The 20,816-nt window shown below is 36.4% G+C and overlaps 1 protein-coding gene across 5 annotated transcripts in view; it reads right to left on the reverse strand.

Moving 5' to 3' along the window:
• Nucleotides 1-20,816, reverse strand: part of PCNX1 (pecanex 1) — a 92,352-nt gene that overhangs the window by 58,458 nt on the left and 13,078 nt on the right. For 3 of the 5 annotated variants that reach the window (XM_067296537.1, XM_067296539.1, XM_067296541.1), the window contains 4 exons: nt 18,589-18,694; nt 15,397-15,442; nt 14,499-14,588; nt 11,001-12,701 (listed from right to left, as the gene is read on the reverse strand). In XM_067296537.1, coding sequence (XP_067152638.1) covers nt 11,001-12,701; nt 14,499-14,588; nt 15,397-15,442; nt 18,589-18,694 — 1,943 coding nt within the window. Of the gene's footprint in view, nt 1-11,000; nt 12,702-14,498; nt 14,589-15,396; nt 15,443-18,588; nt 18,695-20,816 lie in introns of those variants that run through there. The other 2 variants (XM_067296540.1, XM_067296542.1) reach the window with 2 other exon arrangements.

The following is a 20,816-nucleotide window of genomic DNA, read 5'->3' on the forward strand; positions in this document are numbered from 1 at the left end:
ACATCCTTAATTCAGTCCCATAGGTTTCAAGGAAAGTATACAAAAGGATTGCCCACTTTCTCCCTCGTCCCACCACAACTGTTGCTTCATTCTACACATGAAGAGAACTTCTTTTCAGTATATTTCAGCAAGAATTCAATTTATTACTCTTGCGGTTCAATATATAGTTTTAAGCTTTATTTTAATATACAACCTATTCAAGTCATCCTCTAAAGCAAGAATTCTTAATTTCTTCAAGGATTTTTCCTATAGCTGTTATATTTGAAGTACTGAGAAAGTGAAGCACATTAAACAAGGTAGCATGAATCCTGACTTTTTTCTGGTGGATCAAATTAACTCACAAGAGATTAAAGTCACACACTAACTTTAGAAGCCAATTTGCAATGCTTAATTTTTCCAGTGTATATATCAGCACATAAAAATTGATAACACAGCTTCCATTGACTTCAGATGCAGTAGGAAGTCCATGCACAGTCAGGCCATAGTTGAGCACCACAAAAAGAACAGAGTGACTGAGCTTAACTGAAATGTGAGCATCTTAATTACCATTGCATAGCAACTATTTAGCAAAGGCAGCGTTCAAATGCAAACCTTCGAGGTAACATACTTAACAGGAAAAACATCTTTTTTTTTTTTTTGATGTCCCCTTTATTCATTAAACCTGTCACTTTCTGCAACAAGTGAAGCCCAGATTCTAGAAATACTAGAGGCCCTTCCTACACAGCTCAGATCTATAACTAAAGGAAGTCTGCTTCAAGCACTGTCTGAGGCAGTGCCCTGAGGGGAAAGTGAGATTTAAGTATGTTTGAAAAATTCTTTTTTTCCAGAAAAAGAAAAATATTTCAAATCAAAATTCATATGCACTTAGGGACTGAATTCAAGCTACACAGGGAAAAGATTCTGGCATTTCCTAGCTTTTTATTATTCAACTTTAACCTAATAAAAAGAGGTTTTTTGGTATAGTTCTCCACATAATCTGCGGGGCAGGGGGTGTGTGGGTGCGGGTTGTGGGTGATTTAAAGCTTTTGTTCAATACACATCTTCTACATGCTTTCCTCCTAAATGCAGATGGTGACATTCAGGACCACTAAGTAAGTCTATTTGTTCTTCTGAAAAGACCACAAAACTTCTCAGCTCCAATAGCTCTAAGTCTGCAAACATTATGCAACCCCTCAAGAAGCTATATGCCGAAACCATGATTGAGAAAGTCAAAAAAAAGCCAGCTGAGCAGAAAGGATTATGGTTTGTTTGAAAGACCACATATATGTAAGTGTGGAAAGCCACCAAACTGAGGGTTTAAAAAAAACAAAAACAAAAGCAAAACAAAAAAACAAATAGGAAAAAAAGAAATCCAAACAACCTACTCATTCCTTCTAAAGGACACACAAATTTAAAAAAAAATTATGCCAGTATGGAAACCCAAGCGACTTTAAAGGTATAATTTGTGTTTCTATATGTCTTTAATGAGAAGGATTTAACAATAACTCCTCAGCAGTACACCTACTCTTTATGACGTGAAAGGCTCACCCTGCTTAGCTACTCTTTGATTCACCAGTAGGATACAAGGCAAAGCTCCTAAAACAACCTTTATCATGCTCTAAAAGCAATTTAACCATGAAGGAAATAGCTTTTACAAACAAAAGTTTCTTTTAATATTTACCAAATAAGATAAAGCTTGGTGTTTAAAAAAAAAAAAAGTTAAACAAAAGTATCTCAGTAGGATATATATTTTTTAAAATAAATCTCTAGACTTGGTATGATTCACACTTATCCGATGCTGCTGTTTACAACCATTTACTCTAGATTCCAGAAAGGGAAGATCCAACACCTGTACTCATGTACAAAATTTAAATCCAATAGGGACAAAAAAACCCATAAGTTGTACCTTGACAGTTCCTGCTTGCTTTTTAAAATAAACCAGCTAAGCAAGGTAAGCCTTTCATGTCATAAAGCGATGTTGCTGTTCTTTGTGTTCCGATTTTTCTGTTCTATTCTGATTTATGTTTAAATACTACATTTCACTAGTACTAAGAGATTTAAGTATGAATTACTTTTGCACTTTAAATTTTCATATGTACTTGAGATCCCTATATTATCTGTTCTAGAGGGAAAAAAAAAAAATCAGGATTTGAAGTTCACAAAGCACAAACTAGAAATACAAACCTCCTTCTCAGAGATCAATATAATAAAAGAGGTAGAGGCCTAATGACAACTTTGTGACAAACTTAACCCTCAGGCACCCATTCCAACCATTAGAAGGAAAAATAAAGGGTAGGAGGCTTGCAACACAATATAGTCCACTGAAACCACCTGGGAATTCCCTCACCCAGAATCTTCAGCCATGGAACTCTATCACTGTTCGCAGAGGAAAGGCTCTCAGCTCCCTCCCCAAACTCTTATAAAGACAAAAAAAGAAAAAAAAAGTGACAAAGTGGGAGAATGTAGACTTATTCCATTTAACTCTCTACTACTTCTTCCCCTTTAAACTTAACCATATTTTATTCCTGCCTTCTCCAGAAACAGTTCCATTGCTGCTTTCCCCCCACACCTCTTCCCCCTCATTAAAAGAAGGTCCAAAGCTATGACTGTGTCCGTACTCAGGTTTTATCCACAGATGAAATTGAACAAGTAATAACTTAAATTTCCATACTAGTTACTACGGCTTGGAGTGCACACAGCTACCAATTTAATTAAACTAATTCTTGAGGAAATTTATCACATCTATGAAACTAAGTTACTCTAGGTAACATATCCCAACCAAAAATTTAAACTACCATATCAGAAGAAAAAAAAGACTGTTCCAAATTTTGTACTGGTTAATGCAACTATGCATATGGACATGGATTAGTTAAAATCCATATTTTTTTATTTCATTATATTTCTGGTTGGAAGAAGGCCAAACTAGCACTCAGAAGGTTGTGAGGATATCATTTCATCATCATGCATTTGTGATGCTACTTTCCCAATAAAAGGACTAAAACTTATCCCAGAGAAAGTTCTATAACAGTTGCAACTCACATCCCTCTATCAGAGAGCTGGAAATACCTGAACACAGTTCGAACTCTCATGCCTGTGAGCTATTCCTTTCTGAAACTTTTTTTCTTTATCACATACACAAGTGTTTTTGATGAAAACCTCTACAGTTCCTTGAAGTCTGAGACAGACCTGAAGACTTACTAAGTCATACACTGCAATATATAATACAACTAGCTTTAAGAAATATAAAATACAAATATTTTCTTTCACAGAGGTACAGTCACACTTCTTAACAGCCAAAACAGACATTTACAATGGCATCACACAGTTACGTATCATTGTTTTCACCACAAACTTGAAAATTGAAATTGAAGAAGTATGAGATGAAAAAGCGATTTTCTAAGTTGTACTGCATTAACAGGGCCCATTAATTTTTGCTAAGCAAAACATGCCAAACCCAATGCCTCAGATTAATTCTGAAATACGGAGAAATTCTTCCCAAGTTAGAAAATTCCTGTGAAGATCCGGTATGGAGGTAAGAAAGATGCAGTATTAATGTGAAAAGCCAGAAATCTAAGGACAAAAAATTGCAGACTTTTACCAAAAAAAACAAAACAAAACAACCAAAAGAGACACACACACACACACACCACACACAATGAGAGCACAATACCGCCCCTGCCACACCACACTCTCACTCTTCTCAGGAAAGAAGAGTCACATTACTTGAAGTCTAGGTCGTTTTGAACATTATTCAGATTAAACATAGTTAAACTTCTGCATGAAACCTGAATGAATGACCTTTGGATACTCTATTTCTCTATCAAGTGGGAATTCTTATCTAACTTTTTTCAACTACTTGTAAGGACCAGTCCCACAAATTCTCAGCAAGATCTGAAACAAATGGCATATGGCTTGCGCATTCACAGAAGCAATGAAATCTGTCTTCTAACACTGAACACATTTTTGCCAAACCAAATAACTGAAATTTCACACTTCTTGATCAAGCACCTACATCTGGTCTCCTTTGGGCTGGAAATCTGAGAGAACCCATACTTTCTTCAGCAGTGATGGAAACGTGTAAAAATAAAACGTTCAGTGACTGTCAGAATTAATGAAGCTTAGTTTCCTATACACATGCATTTATTGGTTAACAACCCTCTTCTCATGGTTGAGGCATTTGTAAGTTTATCATCTGTGTGGATTCTTGCATGCTTTAAAACTCTATTTTAAAAAGCATACTTGTAAGATGTTCCATTTAAGCTGCGGCAGAAACTTTGAGTAGAAAGAAACAAACAATTCAGTCCATACCTTCAATATACCGTTATTAGTACACCATGAATTATACATCAGTATATGACCTACAATTGTAGATTTCTTATTCTTCCCCGATCAGAAAAAAAGCATTGGCTTATAGCAATAACTTGTGTACATTTAATAAACATACCTAGTAACAATTTCTGAAGAAAGCTAAAAATAGAGAGATGGGGGCAAAGGGGAAAACACTGAAAAGCTGAGAGACATCTCCTTAAGATACAAACTTCTGCTGGAAAACAGGGCAGAGGAAAACAGTACACAGTTTAGAAAGGAAAGCTAGTCACACAGAAGAAAATTAGAAGAGAAACAAGGGGAGTAAAGCCCAAGACTCCACTGCTGTGGTTGAAGCATGAAAAAACAAGTTTAAGAAGAGACTGGAGAAATATTTACAGTTACATCAAGCCACAGTTGCTACAACAATCCATGAAAGAAAAACATTTTCAAGCAGGGAATAGCGATGACCATGAAACCATCTGTTTTGAATACCAAATCAAACGTTTTTATATGCTAGCTTGAAGTCTGATAGACAAATTTCTGTATTAATACCAAAGAGAATTATGAACCTCGGTTATTCTACTTCTTTAGTTTTTCAGTTGCATTATTTCACTATTAGAAACAGCAAGTGTTACATATATTTCTTTGTTACAGCCTTCTGGACTGTAACATTGACAGATTTTACAGTCAAAGACTTAAAATGATCACCTAGTCTGCCCAGTGCAGTCCCTACATCCAGGAATCACTTTATCCAGGAATGTAGATATCAATAGCCAGTAATATATTCATGCAGCAGACTATGTTCATACCTTACGTTAATCTTAATGAAATGTTTCACTCTGATTTTGTACTTTGATTCATTCATCTTAAGGGGAAAAAAAAGTCTGTAAATCTTTAGAACATAAGGCCTTTCCATCATAAAAGGTGTTCAGTATCATACATAGAAAATAATGTTTGTTTTGATTGGGCTGAACTACAACATCAAGTGTTAATTGTTAGACAACTTCTGTACATCCTGCAATTGCATCCCACAGCTACATTTGGCAGCAATGTTCAACACTTCCAATATAGCACAGGGAGCTCTCAGGAACTATTCTTGGCTGCACACATAACAATAAACCCAGGTACATCTGCAAAGAGGCATGAAAGAAGTGACTTTAAATTAACTGTAGACACAGCTTGGTTTATACCAAGTGTCAAAAATTCTTACGCAACTCACTTGAGATGAATAATCTAGAAGTTTATCAACAATATATGCTCTTTGTCAACGAAGTTCAAGTGTTCTTTCCAAATCAAATTAAACAAACAAACCCACCCAAAAAAACAAACACATACACTTGCAAGAAAAGTTGCACAAACACTGCCAGCCTAAGACATATCTCACTTTCTCAGTGATTCAAGGCATTTTAAAAGAACTGCTTCTTTGGGGAACTTGAGAGTACATGACTTCAGTCAAATTTTATAAATGACATCCCCAGAAAAACAAACAAACAAACAACAACAGATAAAGTGTTTTTCACTTAATTTTCAACTTCCCCTTAGCAAATGCAGTAATGTGGCATGCATTTTTCATCTAGTATCCTGAATTTCTATCATAGTCCATAGTTCATACATAGCCCTGCAGGATTTTAGGCAGAATATCTATTATTCTTTGCTTGGTACTCTAAAGGAGTATGTTTCTATCAAGTAAAAGGAATTCTCTTACAAATACTACTCAGGGCTTTTGGCAAGCAACTACACACATTCTTGACTCTCAACATTCACTGCTCTGAGCTGGACAAAACCTGGCATCTACTTTTTTTTTTTTTTTTTAAATCAGTTCCTACAGATCTCACTACAGTTTCCTTATGGAACCACAAAACATCAGGAAAGATGACAATTATTTTGATCATAAGCCATGTAATGAAAATCCTTTTACAAAAAGCAGCAATAAGCAGGACAGAGTTCTCACACAGAATGCTATACTTAAACTGCATTTTGCTTTATTAGATAGTGATTAATGATTTATTAGATACAAGAGTCATTCTAAGTGTTATTTCAGTGTGAAATTCCAAAACTGCAGGCTGCAGAATTCCACTTCTGCCTTATACATTACTCCCAACATTGTTTACATCTTTAAGGATTGAATGGCTACATCTCAGCTCTACTAAGATAACAAAAGATCCAAAATCAAAGAGGTGTATCTGTAAACTCAGCCTTTACTTCATTACACAAAGCAGCAGTGCCACAAGAACATTAAGCTTCCAAAGTAAAATATTGGGAAGGGTTAAAATTCAAATTTCTATTTCAGTCTTGAGTCAAACACTGCGTACCTTTTGGCACACTGCTGGTTGACATCTTGAATCAAGACTTTACAGAACCAGGAGTGAAATACAGTTTTTAGGTTCCAAAAAAGAACCTCAAATGCAAAACAGTCCTTTCTACTGGCTAATCTGCTTAATTCGATCCAGTTATGGCAGCGGTTTCGAGCATGTGAATAGAGACAGCTGGCATACACACAACTAAATTACATTAAAATTGCACATTTTATGGTTTCTACCATTTCTAAATTCAGAGTTTGACTTGATGTGCAAAACAGATTTAGCAGTTTGAGTGCGGATAATCAGATTCCCAAAGAACAGATCAGAAACCCCATCTTGTGGAACTGTATTAATTCCACACACAGAAAACACGTGAACCTAAAGCCACCAGAAGCATGGAAGAGCTCTACAACACAGGCAAAATAAGTAACCATCACAAACTGCTGAGACTATGTAACATATGCTTAGTAGGAAAAAAGTGATATATTGGTAACAGCTGACATGATAAGTTTGCTACATATCAGAGAATTCCTAACTTCTGTTTTAGCTTTAGAGAGGAGTATTGTCTAATGATTACATGCAGATACACTAAGCATATACATATATACACACACACAAATACACTCAGACTGAAAAGATGAGCAGGTTTCCATATGTCATAGAAAAGACAAGATTCTAATCCAGGTTCACAGTTTTGTCCACCTGTACAGATGCACTGTAAACCACACAATACAGAAGAATAGCATAAGCTGTTACTTCAGTATTACAGATATACAAGGCACAAAAGGAAAAACAGTATTACATGCAATTTTATCTTCCAGAATAATATGCAACTCAAGTATCTAAAAAATAAGTCCGTTAAAATCTGAAATTATAGCAAGCTGTAAAAGACAGCAAGAACTTAAAGGGTGCATCTTTTATAATTAATATAGAATTGGGGAGAACACTTAACTTTTGAGGTCAGCTCTAGTTTTACAAAACATCACTGTGTCATATACTGCATTAAGTTGGTTCTTTAAATCTTTACAAATTGAGATCTAGAAATAGCACACATTTGACAGAAACCAGGCACAGGAAAATATCTTAGTGATATTTTCCACGTATCACTAGACACTTTTCCAAACTTTTAGGAATCTAAACATTTTTGGAAATCCAATCCATGGCCCACCAGTTCACTAACTACTCTTAGTACTTTCTTTGTTCAAGAAAAAAAATCAGCTAATTATTGTAAGACATCTTCCATTTGATTTGTTATGCATCCACCACAGTTAATGTATCTATCTACAAATTTTTCAAGTGCTGTTTGTCAAGTGCTGTCTACACTTTAATGAATTTCAATTTCTATTCAAATACACAAGCTATCTTGTAAAAAAATGAGTCATTCACTATCTCCTGGCATAATAACATAAAAACGAAACTGCTAAGTTGTATCTGTTTAAGAAAGATAACATACAAATTTGTACATCCTCCTGCTTAGTAGAAGATTAGAGGCCATATCCATTATTAAACACGTTTTAATAGTTATATGAGCAAGTAAGAATGTACTGTTTAGTTACTTTCCTAAAGACTCAAATATAAAATAAAATTACAATTATCAATTTAAATCATATTTGAAAATTAGAAAGCTATAATTGCTGACTGAAAAAGCAGGGGTATTGATATCAGTGTACTGATTATCCAGTGGGCATCTGTGATTAATTTATTATTTCAGAAAGCTAACACATTCAACCCATAGAAATTCAAAAAATATTTTTATAAAACATAAAACAACTCATTGAGCAAGAGGTTGGACCAGATGACCTCTGGGATTCCTGTCCAACCTATATCCTCTGATCTTATGATAATCTGAATCAAGCTTTTTCTGCAATTCATCTGCTACATTAAAAAAAAGAAAAGAAACTCAATTTTTACTGGAAATAATTTCTGTACATGGGTATGATGTATACTTATGCTACACATGTAAGTCTTTAAAAATACTCCCAAGGGTGAAGACAACTCAATAGGGGGAAATGCTGGCTTTAAAAAGTAACTTAGCAGATTCTATAAAGTTAAAAAAAATTTTCTCTGATTAATAGTAATTGCAGTTACAACTGGAGAAGAAAGCAACTATTAAAGTACAGCCATTAGAAAATTCATAAGTAATTCAATTTGGTTTCTACTAGTCTTTGTTTTAAAAAAAGGACAAGAAAGAATTTAGATAAATAGGAACAAATTCAAATAATAGTGGCTTGATGCTAGACATGACTGCACAAATATCAAGCAATGATTCAAAAGACAAAAATGTGATATCTTTCTTCTCTTTTCAGAAATGCAGAATGACATTCATTTCTTGCAATAATAAATGGAATATTTCCTATCCCACCAGTAATAGGAAACATGAGATATAGCAAATGTTATTAATCATTCAATATCTTCATGTCTGGATAACCTGACCTCAGATTCTTAAATACAGTTTGAAGCCCATAGGTAAGAACCATTCGGTTGCCCTCCATGTAGAAAACATACTAACAACTTCAAAATGATGTTTATCTAAAGAAGAGAGTTTATAGGGGAGACTTAGGAGAATACTGTGATGAGAACAGCAGCAAGACTTCCCTAGTTAAGCTGCCACAGACTTTATATCATTAAGATTACTTTTAAATACAAAGGCGTGTCTGTTTTCTCCCCACTATATGACACTTTTTTTTGTCTAATCAGAATATTTAGTAATATACATTGATTAGTCACGTACTAATTCTTTCAGACTATTGACAACTGGTGAGCAAATAAAGTTTATCACATTCAGTAAAATAAGGTATATTAATCTCTCCTTGCATATCAGAAAGGACGCTAAACAGTTTTAAGCTGTAATAACAAAAACTAAAATTAAATTAAACTTTGTGCTACTATGGAGAGCATAGAGTCAAAACAGCAAATACATAAAGAAGCCCTTTTATTAATCTAGTTTACTCCCAGTAGATATGTCAAAGAGCTATCATTTTAACAACACAGAATTACATTTCAAGTGTTCAGCTTGCAAAGTTAGTCCTGAAAGAGCAACCTGGATTCTTTCATTAGAAGTACTGCAGAAGTCTGTTACTAGAAATAACAGAAAGATAGAAAGAAATCCCATATCTAAATTACTTTTTTTTTTTTTAAATAGTGAAAGTATCTGAAAAGAACAGAGCTAGTCAGAAACCAGTCAAATTTGAGCAGTAATCAATAGACAGTAGAGCTTCACAATGTCATGTTTATGATTATTTTCCCAGAAAGCAATTGTATTTATTTTTAAAGTTTGCTCTTAAACCAGTGTCAGAAAAGAACTATCAGTCATTTCTCACCTCACTTTGACTTGAAGACTCTTCTTCTATGATAGGACAGTCACAATATTTTGTTTAGGCAGTCTAAATATTGTAGCAAAGTCAGTAAATTGGCTACACATTCTTCAAAATACCTGTCTCTTCATAGAAAATGCAATTATATAAACTGTTTGTGCCCTTCAGTTAACAAGATCCAGATTCACAGGTATGTATTTCCTCCAAGAAACAATCCCAAAGGTCAGACTGAAATGATTACTAATCATATACTGCTCTGAAAACACCCTCTAAACCCACTGAACTTCCATGACATGAAAGAGCTTTTCAAGTAAGGCAGTCAGTTTGGCTAACTGAAAACAGAAACTGAAGGAGTGCAACAAGTATTGCTATCAGCTACTATAAGTAAGCTTATTCCTCACATTGTGCCAAGCAAAGTAATTATTATAGAAAGTAAAAGGAAGCTGCATTCTTCTCTCTGGCACAGGAAGTCTGGTATGTTCTCATAATGAGGACATAAAAAAAATCCATCCTAATGTAAACAACATTGTACAGCCAACTTTAACAATGGCAAGGCTAAGCAAAATCAAATCCCTAGGATAATTTAGTTTAGTAGCTAGACTATCATGGAAAAAGCACAGTTCAAGACAGCTTGGTAGGAGTTTTTTAGTACCACCTCAAGCCATGGTGGAGAAATCATTTAAGAGGCAGCAAAGAATCACTTCTATATTCTCAATTGTCTACACTGCACAGTCTTTTAAACAAAAATAGTCCTGATTTTATTGTTAACATATAATTTGATATTTTTGAGCAATACAGTGGAGCATGTCTTATTTGATCACAATTGTAAGATACAGCTCTGGTTAACCAAGATTGCCAGTAACAAATCCATAAAAACACTGCCTATAGATTTCATAACATTTCTTTGAATTCAACTCCTATTTCTGTAGATCTTCCAAGAGAAGACGAAGGAAATGCTTTGTCAGTTTTACTGGGCAAGAACAAAGAAACAGGAGGTCGCCTAAGTATGGTTACTCACTTTGACTTGTAACTTAAATCACACATACCAGATTCATTAACAAAATGTGGCAAGATTACTTCTGGTAGTTCAGTTACTTACCTCCACTTGCTGATTCTTGTTCTTCTCCTTCAGGAAATGTAGCCTGGCTTGGTAAGCTATTCCTAGAACGAGTGACTGACTCTAAGTGTGAAGCCCTTCCCAACAGAGATAGCTCATCTAGCACCTCTCCCTCTTTAGCCTCCAAATCAGATTTTGAAGTGGTTAATTGTTTTATGTTACCTGGTGCCATTAAGCTATTTGGGTCATTTAAGCAAGCCACAGTACCACTGTCCAGGCTTAATACTCTGGCACGATTCTTGGCACTGTTTGTGCTAGAAGTCCGACGTGTAGATCGTTTTTTGCTAATTCCTTCAGAACTTAAGTGGGTTTTATGAGTATTTTCAGCATCTGTGCCCCCACGTTCTTTAGTAATGTATTTGGTCTTTAGAGCATTGTACTTCCCCTCAGGTGACTGGCATGAATGGGAGGTGGTGCTGGAAGAGCTATCACTGCTGAACTGGTGAGCTGACTGCATACTTGATGTCCTGCTCAAGTCACTTTGATCACTGGAGTCCTCATCATGGCAAAATACAGCACTGTGGGGTTTAGTACCAGATACACCTCGGAAGGAAACATATTCCCTGTGCCGACTTGAGTCAAAACTACTAGCCCGCTTTTTTCCTGTCCGTCTCCGGCTGGATTTGTGAGCAGAGGCCGTTCGATGTATTAAGCTAGAAGATTTTGGTCGAACATCTCCTTCTTTTTGTTTTCCACCTGTTTCTTTAGAAGTTCTGGAATCTACTAACACAGCTAGTTTCTCACTCTGCTCATCTCCCTGTTCAGCAGCCTTCCCAGGTGGCCTGTCAGCTTGTGTAGTCAATTCATTGGCATGTGGGTTCTTATTGGCCTCTTCAGAAGCAGAAGCGCTGAGACCTTTCTGATTCTGCATCTCATCAGATGTGTTAGAACTCTTTGCCTCTTGAACACCACTGTTAGTGCTCACTTCAACAGCAGTCCTTTCACTACTAGTCCTTTTGTCAGTAGTAGAGCTACTGTCATCCTCTGAGTCAACACCACAGTCCTTTTTCTTGCTGTCCTTTTCTTCTTCTCTAGGAGACTCCTCCTCATGCTCCGACAGCACGCTTTCTATATGTGTTGAGCTAGTATGTTCACTTTTATAGCTACTGATGGTACTGTTAGTGTCACGATCAGTCCCACTGCAATAGCTTTCTGTTGAGCCACTACTTCTAGTGCTCAGGCTTCTCAGACTGTCCACACTTTTTTCTGCTTTCAAGGATTTGCTCTTCCCACTCTTGGCCAATGGTTGGGGGCTACTACTTTTCAGAATGTCATCTAGTTGAAAAACTCCTGAAATGCAAGAATTCTCAGCCAAGGACTCTTTGGATCCAGCAGGGGGCTTGGAAGCTTCTAACTCATTGACAGGATCTAGCCCTCGTCTTTGCTGATACAGAGGGAAGTCATTTAGCGAAGCATCTGGAAAAGCAACAGCAGAGCTAGAAGTCCTTGGTACACCTCGTGGTCTGTGATCCTTTCTATAGGAGTGAGAATGCAAAGTTACAAGTGAAGCTACTTCTGTGTCACACGCACTAGACTTAGACTGGTCCACAACCTGGTTGTTCGAGAGGCACACTTTGTCACTGTTGTCTCTTGGCAAATCCTGTCCAGAGGATAACGAGGGTTGGATGGAGACAAATGAGTCATTGGACATCAGACGAAAAAGCTTCCGATCAGTTGCCAAATCTGTTTAAGTATACAATTGAAAATATTTAAAATGTTCAAGTTATGCAATTAGCTTTACAACTGCTTGTTTATATCAGAAAGTAAATAAAGTGATAAATACATGTGGAAGTACTATGCATTAATTACCCTTAAAAAAAGATTTTCTAGCATTTGAGCAAAACTGACAGCAACTTTTTTCCTTAAAGAAGCTGTTAACAACATATTTAACCTAGCAGCTAATAAAAGACAACACAAATTCTGACAAATCCCCAACCTTCCTTCTTGCTTACATGTCTCAGACAATATTATGTATCCCAAAGTTTATTTACAGAGCGATCTAACCCTATCTTTTGTCAAGTCTCCTGCACGCAGTAAAGCGTTTGTCTCACAAAAACTTTAAAATGATTAGAGGAAATAAGAGTAAATCACATCAAATATGAAGTCCAAAAAAACAAACAAAAAACCAAACAAACAAAAAAATCACCTTTTCTACTAGATAGCAGATAAGCTCACACAGTTAACAAGGACCTGCAGGCACTGGCACAGGTTGATCAGGGCTACAATTAAACTGCCTGAGAAGTTACTGAGATTCTTCTGAAGAGTGCTGAATTCCAGCTTTGCAAAAACAAGCACTTACTGCTCTAACAAAACCAATCCCCTAACTTCTAAAACCCATGCTGTTAAAGCAAATTACGAGGATTTATTGTCGGTTCTTGCTCAGAATCATTGTTAACTGTCACAAGCTTTTTCTTGTAAAAGTGCCATATGCAGGTAGTACTGGGAGTCAGGTTATTTTTCTTTTTGGTGCTGTCACCAAAAATAGAAGATCTGGAGGCCAAATTGAGCTACCACAATTGCTAAAGTTTTTGTACAGTGTATTAGCATATGTGTAGCTTAAGAGACTTGGCAAACAGTTCCATTACTTAGTTGAAAGTAGAATCTTGCTGCGTAATACCATAGCACTGCTACCTGTAACACTAAATCTTAAACATACCTTCTGCACCAAATCATGCAGTCATGACTCCAAATACACTTAAAAAAAAAATCTAATGGTCTGCTGAGATTGGCCAAAACGAACTACAGTATTCCCATAGTTAACTTCCTGTTAATCACCACAAGGTGCTTTAAATCACCAAACAAAGGATTTCCCTATGGCTTTATGCTCCATTATAGTTGAAGCAGATTTTTTTCATGACAAAGCTAAACATAAAATAAATAAATAAATAAATCACTAAAAACCACAAAAAAACCACACAAAAATGTACAAGCAGAGAACCCAAGGTAGCTGCCTCCTTCCATATTAGGAAACAACTGCAAAACTCTCTATATTAGAAAACTCTACATGGTCTAGCTACATAGAATCTACCTCTAAAAACAGAACACTGTGCAGGCTTATTTACAGGAAAAGCAGGAAAGCACGCTTGATGTAAAAAACACCCTTTTGGATGTACAGGAAAGCCAAGCATATTAGCCTGCACTGAATTCCATGAATTCCAGGCCACTTCTAGTATCAGAGAACCATAGTCTAGAGATAAACAAGCTGACTATCTTTGAGCAGCAAGGGGGCAGATATACAGTAAATACTTGTTACCTGCTAGAAAGTGCTAGAACAAGAAACATGCAGTCAAAGAATAAAGTTTAAAAGATTCAAGCTATGCATCCTGGGAACTTAACAGTAATTAGGAAAAAAAGAGAGTGCGAGCTTCAAGATACCCTTTCCAGATTCTATCAACAAATTGCATGGATTTATTTAGCATCTTAAACAGAGTCTTTGGTAATAAAATACCATGTTTAATATTCAGCAAGAAGAAATTTTACCTTGTTCTTCACTCCCTTCTTTACACAGGCTAGAACTCTGGCCAAGACTTAAACTGATATCATCAGAGGTCTTTGCAGTGTCAGTACCTCCTGTAAATTTTAAGAAAGAAGAGTATTATTGCTCAAAATATTAACTCATGTACCTACAGACAGTGCACATTTCTCACCTAACAAGACTGTTGCCTTTATTTCTTCATTTGGAGTTGAACAATAATAGTTACAAGTAACAATATTTCTCCGATCTTTTAGAGATAAAGAATTGTCTACACCATTTGTTTCATTTTGAATAAGAGCCAACTTCTGTTCAATTACACAGATCTTTCATGAATAAAGAGAAGTATATTAAACAGAACCCGATGGAAGTAAAGACTATTCTTAGAGATAAATATATCTGAATACTCCTTTTAGCACAGCTGCCAATAAAAATGAGGAACAGATTTTTATTTAAGTACTTCTGAAAATGTAAAAGGTAAAGAAAAAAAATCAGAAAGGTGACAAAAATTCAAACCTCATTTTATTCTGTCTTACTAGTCATTTTATCAGCTTAAGTTTACAAGATAGCAACTTTACGTATTACAAATAATACATCTTTTCTTCTCAGAGATGTTTGCAATGGCTGTTCTGGACAATAACTTTGCTAGATGCTGAGTAACCAGAAATACCAAGTCATTGGAATACAATACCAGAAGGATCACTGGTTGCATGGAACTCAGAATTGCAGGAAAAAGTCAACTTAACTCTGAGGAAGACTTCTTCCAGGTAGTAAATGCTATACTTGCCTCAGAAAGTTCTGAGGATAAACAAGGTAGACAGTATTTGGAAACAATGTAGTAAACAATATTATTGATTTGAAATGCTACTGTAAAATAATCCTAAATGGTAACTAAAAGAATCTCACCTTTGATGGATGCTGCTGTTCCCAGACGAGATAACCCAGATCCAACCTAGAAACAGGAAATTACATTTAAAGAGCTGTAAGTTTTCAGAAATTACACAGCTGTTATTTCTCATTGTTGGAACGCATGTATTTGCCTATACACATAGTGGAGATTTTCAAAGGCACAAAAACTTTTGACAACAGCTGTAAAGTCTTTTCTGCCTCAGAATGTTTCCACTGTGAACATGATGACATTAAATTATGCATCCAACCACATCACTGCATTATTTTTATAGCCAATGAGCATAGAGACTTTAATACATGAATTTTAAACGTGCAGTTTCTAATCTGAGAGTTTTCCTTGAAAATACTTAATATAGAAAACAAACTACATGTGTGGTGGTAGACTAATAACTATTATATAGTAAGTTGGATGTTTACTGCAGTGCATATTGTTGCCTAAAATGCTTAAAGAAAACAAGTTAATAAAACGCTTATCTGTTGAACCTAGTAAATACTGAGCTAAATCCAGGAACTGCTCCACTTGGAAAAGATGCATATTTTTAGCAAGATTAGTTTTCAGGTCTATCAAGGAGGTGACCAGGTAGCAGAAAGAACTTAAGTGTTAGCACATGGAAAGCAGCAGGAGCATGAATAGGGGACATAGCAGGATAATCCCTGCTGGTAACTGAATAAACTTTGATCAGTTTAATTTGATCATTATATTGTTCATTATTACTCTCTCTCATTCTTGCAAATGTAATTTTTCTTTTGAAAACAGTTCCCAAGTACACAGACTACTGTTCCCTCAAAGTAAGAAAATCAATTAGTGAAAGATTGTGCAGTATTCCTTGATCCATTCTTTATTTTAGTTAAAATCCTGTTTCGAATTTATAGTATCTGCTTTTTAAAATCACATTCAGTGGCCAACTAGTACGCAAGTAGCTCCTTACATGAAAACAGTTTGCTTTTCTACATACACACTGCAATCTCTAGTGGATACTTTACAGAAGTGATAAAGTGAACGTAGTCTTTTCTTTAATAATATTGCTAGTATTGCTTCTCTCAAAGAACTCTGAACAAAATGACATAATCATCAAATAATCAAATTATTCAGAAATAGGATAGCAGAAGGGTGTTCAAATGTACAATCTGAATCCTAGAGAGATACAATAGTGCTAGCAATTTGACCTTACTGAATACTTCTTGGGATGCTGTATTTCAGAAATCTACAGTTCAAGTGAACCCCCCCCAAAAAAACCCACAAACCCTCCCCCTCAAGCACAATTCTACTAGTTCTTCTCTGTAAGTACAGCAAACCTGAAGTAATCTGAACAAGTGTGCAAATATTATTCAGCCATTCTACAGGACAACAGATTTGTCATACATGCAATGCAGAAAAGCAGAAGCTGAAGACAAAAAAAAATCCAATGCATTTTTTTTTTTTTACTACTCTGTTATGAACATTTTTAGTTAGTCATTCTGCTGTATTTCAACTATTTTTCCCCCCTTTCCTTGCCTTTAGATGCTGCAGCTGAATGCAAATGCACAGCACTGGAGAAAAGGGGGGGAAAAAAAAAAGCTGAACTCAGGTATTTGCTGTTCAAACACCCTTTTGATACTGAAAATTCCATCACAGGAGGCTAGCAAGCACTAGCTTTTATCAGCATAGACATGTTTTAAACACTGTCTTTCCTTTAACACTAGTTTTAGTTCTGTTATAACATCACCATTAAAGCACATAGAAAAGGATACTGAGCTTCTTCACATGCTTTAACATTAGAACTGTTACCAGTGTGTGGGGGAGGGGAGGGGGGGGGGCGACACTATTCCAAACAAAGAGTAGAGACACACAATCCCCAGCTGGGTTCTCTTCCTATATGGACCATCATTTCATATTTCTTGTACATGAAAATGGTCCTATGAACACTACAAAATACCTGCTCTCTTCAAAAGAGAAAGTCTCTTAGAGCATATCTATGCTGTGTAACAGCATTATGCAGATATACGTCAGCTCTTCCAGAACACCAACATCAGCATAACACTACACTACCTAATATACTGCTTGCCCAGAGATCCAATTAGAATGGACTCAATATTGTAATACTGCACTGAGAATTTCCACTTCTTTCAAAAATAGCTTCTGTACCTTTAACATGATGTTGCATTGCTCACTGTCAGCATAACCTTACAGTCTGGCCAGCTAATCTACTTGTCCCTGTGAAGAGCTAGGAAAAGAAAGATACCATGACTGGCTAAACATCACAGCCAAAATAAATGGGACAGTACGCACAGGTCTATGAAAGTCCAATGCATGTATCTTGTGGATATATAAGGGAATGGAACAACCTCCCCAGCAAAATTACAAAGCAACCAGAGCATAATGAAACTGCATTAAAGTCAGAGAAAGCCAAGTTCTTCAGCCCTTCCATCTGCTGTACTACAGCCCCTATTTACTGCCTTGCTCCCTCCCTATTAGATGGTCAACAGAGTGAGGTTCTTACACATGTAATCTAAAAATAAACCATTTTAGTCTTTTCATTTCCAGCTATTTACCTGGCTCTGGACATTAGCAAATCAACATTTTGGATGGCAGAGTCCAATCTGTCAGGAATAATGACTTTTAGAAAGCCATGTAGCATGGCAAGAGATAAGCAGCAGCGGATACACGCTAAAAGGAGATTAAAAGGGAGCCTCCTTAAAACCAACGCAATTGAAATTTATCAGTTAAGCACCTAAATGACCAAGATCAAACAAAACTAATGGGGTGGAGGGAGGAAGGTAGAACTCAAGGATAAAGTTATATATTATGGCTTGAGCTATCTAATGGCTAACTGATACCAAAAGGAGGAGAGAACCTCACCACAGTGGTTCTTGGTTCTTGTCCAACCATGCCATAAGCCATTTTAATTTACTAAATCAGAAGAAAGCTAACCCAGCAGTGAATACTTTCTGCTGGGACAGTAAGTTGATCCAACAGTCACTAGAACAAACACAGGATGGGAGAAACTAGAACCAGGCATCTGGGAAAATGCAATGCCACCATAATCAATAGAGAAATACAGAAATAAGTTGTTGGACCCAATACAATTAAGAAATAGTGTACAATAAGGGGCAATTTTTAAAAAAATTTTAATTTCAGCAAAGATTATCCCTACACGTTGCAAATGCCAGCAGTGCTAAAGCAACAACTGCAATAGCGTTAATTCTTACCTGGTTGTTTGGATCTACCCCAGCATAAGAATTGCGTGAACTACAGCCAACAGGGGGGGTTGCTTCTCGTATGAACTCTGACATCTCAATCCCTCCACCAGGATCACTGAAAGACAAAAAAAAAAAAAAAAAAAAAAGCGCTATACTTAGAATATTAACCTACCAGTTAAATATACAAGAGTTCATCTGCCTACACTAAGTCCAGATTCAAAACATTTTTCTCCCCTTTTCAAATGTTAGAGGCTCAAATATATTCCAGTATCTCAAATGAATACTGCCCATTCAATGGGGGAAGCTCTGTCAGGACTGCAGCACACAAGCTGCTGCCTTGGAACTCCACAGTCACTGGCCAACTCAGAGTGGGATGAGTTAGAAGCTGCATGGAGTTTCGAGATACTGCCACACACACACATTATGTACACATACACACACTGAGATGTATAACTTTCAGATTGCCTGTCCAACTGGAATACCCCAAAATAAGTAAATAGAAAAAGTGATAAACAAAACTTTTGAAAGGGGAAAAGGACTCAAACTGATGAATGCCCTTGTCTTTATCCAGACAGGAAAGTTTTCCTGAGACTGGATCTAGGAGTAATACTGCAAAGATAGGTTAACCAAGTAGCCACACAACGCCAGGGAAAGCTGTTGGAATGGCAAAGACATACAGGGATGTGTTATCTCTCCCAGGGACACAAACCACTTCTTTCTACTCAGAAATAAGCTACCTGAAGGGAATTTACAGCCCCTATCAAAAAATATTTTAAGGTGCAATACATACAGACATAACTACATATGTATATACGTATATGTACACACATACATATATATAAAATATCCCCTACCAATTTCATACTTTCAGAATTAATAGATGCGATTTGAAAGTGTTTTTAAACTTAACATTCCAAATATGTGATTTTTAAAAACATTTTGAAATCACATCACCAAATTATAATTCAACACAGTTCAGCTCAAAGGCTGCTATTTAGGATACAGAAGCAAGCTAGGCCTGTCCCATTAGGACAGGTGTGGAACGAATAGGATGTGGGATGACTTGGGGGCTACAGCTCTTGGATCAAATCTAGACTTGTTCATTAAATTGAAAGAGGGAAAAATAGGGACATCTTTTTGCCCCTCTCCTAATATGATTATCTTCAACCAACTTGATCCAGGAGACTTCTGAATAGAATTAGCTGCAATGTAACATGCTCCTCTGCTCCTCCCCTGCCCTCCTTCCCAAAGATAAAGCAAACAATTACCTCCCAACAGTCAGTGATCCAGAGCTGTGGCAAGTCCACTCCAGCCTTTTGCTGGAGGAAGAACACATGGACAGCCCTTCTCCAGCTGGAGCAAAGGGACTACAGCTGTAGCCCTGTGTTACCTCTGGAGAATGGGACAGAGGCAGACAGAAGCACAGCATGACTCAGTACACAGCTAGCCTTATTGGTATCTATGCAGTAAGACCAACACAGTTGGCAGTTTGGTTAAAAGCAAACCAGCAGAGAGCAGTATAAGAAATGATACAACCCAACAGCCATACTCTACTCATAGCTCCTGCATTCTGTGACAGCATACACAGACTAATGGATTAACGAAACCTAGTAACAACATAAAAAAAAACCCACACAGATCTGCAGGAACTGGCAGGAAATACAGATTTCTAGAATTAATCATTGTACGCATAAAGGATTCTACATGCCATCGACATCCACATCTTAAGAGTTATCTCCTGCTGGTGTTGTGGTCATTCCTTTTTGCTATTAAGTTCTAGAATCAGTTCCTTACATTTTGCTGACTTCATACCTTAGAGAAAGTGCTGCATTTTTCAGTTTGCAAGCAAACATCAATGAAGCAGAAGTGAAGTTACCACAAACACTGAGAAGACTGAGCAAACCACATCCAGCTAATAGCAACCACAATCGTTGTGGAAAAGGCATCAAGAAACTGCACAAAAATTAAAACTAGTATTTCCAATCATTAGTACCTGCCCTAGCTAAAATTACCATAGGCAGCTCCATTATGCTAGTGTGCTGGAGTTCAACTAAAAGTCTTAAGAGACTGCAAGTCTAGATAAATTCAGAAATTTAAAACTGGACCTAAGCTGAATGACTGAAGAAATCTGATGCTAGGACTAGAACTTTCAGAGAGAACTTGGAATGAGCAATTTTGATTTCAAGACAAAACAGAAAAGAATAAAAAAAAATCTCCTGTTTTACACACCTTCCTCT

The sequence above is a fragment of the Apteryx mantelli genome, chromosome 4, assembly GCF_036417845.1.
Source record: "Apteryx mantelli isolate bAptMan1 chromosome 4, bAptMan1.hap1, whole genome shotgun sequence".
Classification (NCBI taxonomy): domain Eukaryota; kingdom Metazoa; phylum Chordata; class Aves; order Apterygiformes; family Apterygidae; genus Apteryx; species Apteryx mantelli.